This window comes from Poecilia reticulata, chromosome 22, assembly GCF_904066995.2.
Source record: "Poecilia reticulata chromosome 22, P_reticulata-male-v2, whole genome shotgun sequence".
Taxonomy (NCBI): Eukaryota; Metazoa; Chordata; class Actinopteri; order Cyprinodontiformes; family Poeciliidae; genus Poecilia; species Poecilia reticulata.
The window spans coordinates 2,654,600-2,659,319 of record NC_088851.1 but is presented as its reverse complement, the minus strand read 5'-3'; the positions used below and the strand labels follow the sequence as shown (position 1 = coordinate 2,659,319).

The window sequence follows — 4,720 nt, the reverse complement described above, 5'->3', positions numbered from 1 at the left end:
GCGCGCTGCATGACGGTACATCCACCGGGATTCTCGTCTTCGTCTTTGACATTTTTCCTGGCTTTGGGCAGCCAGCGAATAGGTTCTACACTGCCCCTAGCTGGTATGGAATGCACACCTGAACATGCCTCACCACCTTCATCTTTTTCCCAATTTTGATTATAGAAATATTTAGTACAGAAGTATTTATCCACTATTTCACACAATAGTGGAATACATACATGAATCCAAAAATGCTGCATATACATATGAACGCTGTAATAAAAATATTTATTTCATGTAAAGTCCGCTTTTCTGTATCAAATGTATATATTGCTTGAATCCCAATAGGAAATTAAATGCAGCAGTCACGCGGGAGGTCCCGGCGGACTCTTTGTTCAACCCGAGCAAATGTACTCATATTTTCCAAATTTCTTCAGAGTTTTTGTAGATCCAGGAAGGATATTCCATAGCTGTCTGTACTACAGTGAAGCAGAAGAAGCCTCTGACTGAAGATACCGTTGTTGTCTGATAAAGAGGATCCTCAAGGTATTTCTTAATATTCTTTGCTTAATGAAGAATCCTTCTTTGCACCATCATCTGCAGAGATCCCACAGAACAGAACCAGAACAGAACCTGCCTTCTTTATCAGGTTACTTAGTTTTTTCAAGTCCCTAGGTCTGATGCTGCTATAGCAACAGATGACAGCAGAAGATTACACTTCAACAACATAATACACAACCAGCACCTTCAGTTCAAGGCTTCTTCACTTTGAACTGCAATGTGCTATATAAATAAGCTTGATTGACAGCACTGCCTTTCCATGAATTATCCTCAAAAATATGACACAATTTAAGCAAAAAATTAACTAGCTTTCTTATATATTGTATTATCATTGTAAAAAAAAGAGAGAGAAATATACCAAATATACATGTCTTACCTTTTTGTGCTAATTCTCCAGCAGGAGCTTGTTCTCTCTCTCTCTCTAATTTTATTAAAAACATTTCCACCTATTTACTGACTTTCTCCTTAACCCCAATCCACTAGGTGGCAGTACTGTACCTCTCAGCTGCATTGTCATTGTTTATGTTTGAGGAAGGAAAACTAGTGAACTGTTTTAGGATGAGGCTGGTCTGTGGAAGGTGACAGGATGATTAAGTTTGTGCTAATGGTGAACCAGCAGGGTCAGACCAGACTGTCCAAATACTATGAGCCAGTGGAGTTGAGTAAGAGAGCAGCGCTGGAAGCGGTGGCTGTCCGCTGCTGCCTGAGCCGCGGGAAGCATCAGGTAAACTACCTGGCTGGATAGCTGCCTGCCTGACTGCTTGGCTGGCTGCCTGTTGAGGTCTGGAGAGTTTTCAGAACGAATGCTGAAACTATAGACAGAAATATGTGGCGATTATACAGCTGGACATCTTGTAATAGCAGCCACTGAATACAAATGCAGCACAGTTAGCAGGTTTGCACAGCAACAATGCCGCCATGTTTGTGAGGGCAGATTTCTCAGAATGAATTCTGTTAATAGAATATAACTGTTTATATTTAAAAATACAGTCTACGTCCTTCCAAGCATTTACATTAACTATTTATACTGGGTGGGGCTGTTCTAAGATCCCCCCCGCCTCCTCCCATCCAGGGGCTTGCTTTCCAGAAGCAATTACGGCTTTCCGGAAGCCGTAATTGCCGGATTAGTCTTTTTAAACTTAATATATCGGGTCTGATCTGTGATAAAATATTTCTACAGACTTTAGGAAAGGACAAACCAAACTAGAAACCAAAGAAACTTTTGCTTCAAATTTGATGTTTTCAAGTACCAGAATGAAAGTAGATTTTTCCTCCTAAAATGCACCATGAAATACAGAAATGTTTGTATTTCATGGTGCCCCTCAGCACCATGAGGGGCACCATGAAATAAAAATAAATAAAGACAAAATAAAAAAAATAAAGACAGTCGGTAATTGTTTATTTCTCGAAATTTTTCAGCCTTCATACTAAGGATTTTAATTCATACTCAAAAATTCAGAGAAATAATAATTTTAACTAAACAAAATATGAGTAGTCACAGGAAATATGTATTCTTCCCACAATGCATTGTAAGACCTCTCTCTGCGGCTGTTTGTGAGTCACTGCCTCTGGCTGGGACCCGTTGCTATGGTAATTAATTATCTGCACCTGGGCTCTGTCTCTCTGTCAGAATATGCTGGAGTTTCTATACTTGGGAGACACCCAGCGTCGGTCTCAAGGACCCTGACAAAAAAACCATAAGCCCTAGCAAATTTTTTGAAAACATTTTATGGGAGCAGGGGTAACCTGGCTGGACAATACTTTACTTAAATGTTCCACTTGAGATTTACCAAAAACAAACAAAAAAATATAGAAATATTATTGAGGATGCATTTATATACTTGAACCTGCATGTGTAGTTCTAACCCTGTTGATTCACACTGAATTATTGTTTTTAGAAGCTGATTGATGCAGAATCTTTCCACCCTGTGTGGAAGGATTCTGCAATTACATCAATAAAATCACAGGTAGATGTAAACATCTCGCATCACTGTGCGCAGGATGTGCTTACAGTACGTCTGCCTCTTTCCAGTGTTCGTTTGTGGAGTATAAAGACTTTAAGCTGGTGTACCGCCAGTATGCAGCGCTGTATGTTGTGGTGGGGGTGACGGACAGCGAGGTAAGTCTGCAGAATCTGACAACAACGCTCAGATTGTTGTCCTGCTTGTCTAATTCGTGCTTCATGGAATCCTCCCGCAGAATGAGTTGTCCATCTATGAGCTGATCCAGAATTTTGTGGAGGTTTTAGATAAATACTTCAGCCGTGTGGTGAGTTCATCAGTGCTGAAGCTCTTCAGATGGATGCATGATATCTCTAACTGTCTGTTTTTATCTGTCCGCAGAGTGAACTGGATGTATCCTTTATGGTGGGAGGTTCCCAGGTCTGAGCTCATTAGGTTATATTTGTAGCTCCAGAATAGTTTTGAAATGTAATATTTATGTATAAACTGTGCTGTGAAAAAGTATTTTCCGCATTAGTCTTCTTCTGCTTTTACCTTTTTTGTTGAATCAAAATGTTTCCTATCATCCAACCAATTTTACTATCTGGCAAACATAAAAATCTAGTTTTCAAATAGAATTTTATTCACCAAAGCTGCAGTATAAGACCTTTATAAACTTTTTTTTTTTACATATTTGTTGAATTTGTCTGAGACAGTTTGTCTCACTGTGAAAAAAGTGAGGCAGACTGAAAAAATGGAGCTTGGCTATGTTTCAGTTCCGCCATCTTGTCTGCTGCCTGCTGGTTTCTCCTTGACCTTGAAATCAGATCATGTTTAATCTGGACTCCGTTCACATCATCCTGGACGAGATGATCCAGAACGGCCACATCGTGGAAACGAACAAGAGCCGCATCCTTGCTCCACTCACCGCCATCGACAAAATGGCGGATGGGTGAAGGAAGCAGGAAATGATGTCACAGACTATTGGAGCACTCTGAGAAATATTGGACTGGTGTTTGTTAGGGGTGCCCCGGTAAATGTGTCCTGGTTTCCTTAATGTTGGGTGATCAACCGAAACTCACATGTGAAACTGATCTTATCTTCCACTGCAAAGGTCTGAAACCACCCTGACAGACCTCCCACCGGGTCACCAGGTCACATCTGCATCTGTGCAGTTGACAACAGTCACTCCACTGTTGCCAACTTAGCAACTTTGCCACCATATTTAACAAAATTCAGAATTGGCAGGTCAGGCATTTTGAAGATCAGCGATTGGCCAGAAAACTGCAATCGGTGCACCCCTAGTGTTTGTAGAGCAAACTGCTGCCAGGTCTCCATGAGGCGCTAATGTACCAGTGTGTGCATCTCACAGCAACCCTGAACAGTACAGAATACTGCTGACAGGTTGCAACTGTGTGAATTGTGAAGTAATGTTTGTGGCTCAGACAGCTGATAATACATGGTGAAACCTCATTTTGTTATTTCTGTGTTTGAGCGTTTTTTAGGGAGGTGCGGGGGGGTTGTGCACAATCACTAGATCGGGGGCGTCCTAGTCCAATCCCTGGGGGCTTGTTAAAGAAATGTTTCTGCTCCAACACATTTGTTTACCTCCTGATCTCTGCAGAGCTTCTAATTGTTCATTTGATCCCACTCAGCTACTTCAGATTAGCCTGCAGCTATTAGCAAACATCTGGTGGAACTGCTGAGCTCATTAACTTTATTTATAAACGCTTCAACATCAGCCTCAGTTAAAACAAAGTGCCGAACATCAATAGTGGATAAATAAGATAAAACATTAAAACATAGAGCTACTTCTCAGTGCAACACTTGTAAACATTGTTAAAAGGTCAATAGAGGAGCCATGCTCTGACAAATTTCAGAAAGACCAGGAGTTTTAAAGAGACAGAGGCCCAATTTCAAGGAGTTAAATTACAAAGTCATATTTCTTTAAAGTTATTTTATTTAGATTTAAAGTTACTTGATTGTGCTTTATAATGGCACCTTGTGCCTTGAAAATAAATACTGCTTCTTTAAGGCATTTTTGTGCTATTCACAGCTCTTCAGATCTAGAGCAGAGCAACTTCTAAATTTTACCCGTCCTTGAAATGAACCTTGGGAATCTGGGAAATGGAGTCCTCACATCTGTTTGAACAGTTTTCTATTTGATGCTCTTCCATAAAAATGGCACATCTGTGGATCTCTGCAGCTCCTCCAGAGTTATCATGAACCTCTTGGCT

At 40.6% G+C, this 4,720-nt stretch overlaps 1 protein-coding gene across 1 annotated transcript; it reads left to right on the top strand.

Annotated features, from left to right (window-relative positions):
- Positions 1-564: 564 nt before the first annotated feature.
- ap4s1 (adaptor related protein complex 4 subunit sigma 1) lies at positions 565-3,956 on the top strand. Its single transcript, XM_017302424.2, has 5 exons — positions 565-1,267; positions 2,576-2,662; positions 2,743-2,811; positions 2,886-2,897; positions 3,311-3,956. Exons 1-5 carry the CDS (start codon positions 1,130-1,132, stop codon positions 3,437-3,439), a joined length of 435 nt encoding a protein of 144 aa, XP_017157913.1. The 5' UTR covers positions 565-1,129; the 3' UTR covers positions 3,440-3,956.
- The last annotated feature ends 764 nt before the right edge of the window (positions 3,957-4,720 follow it).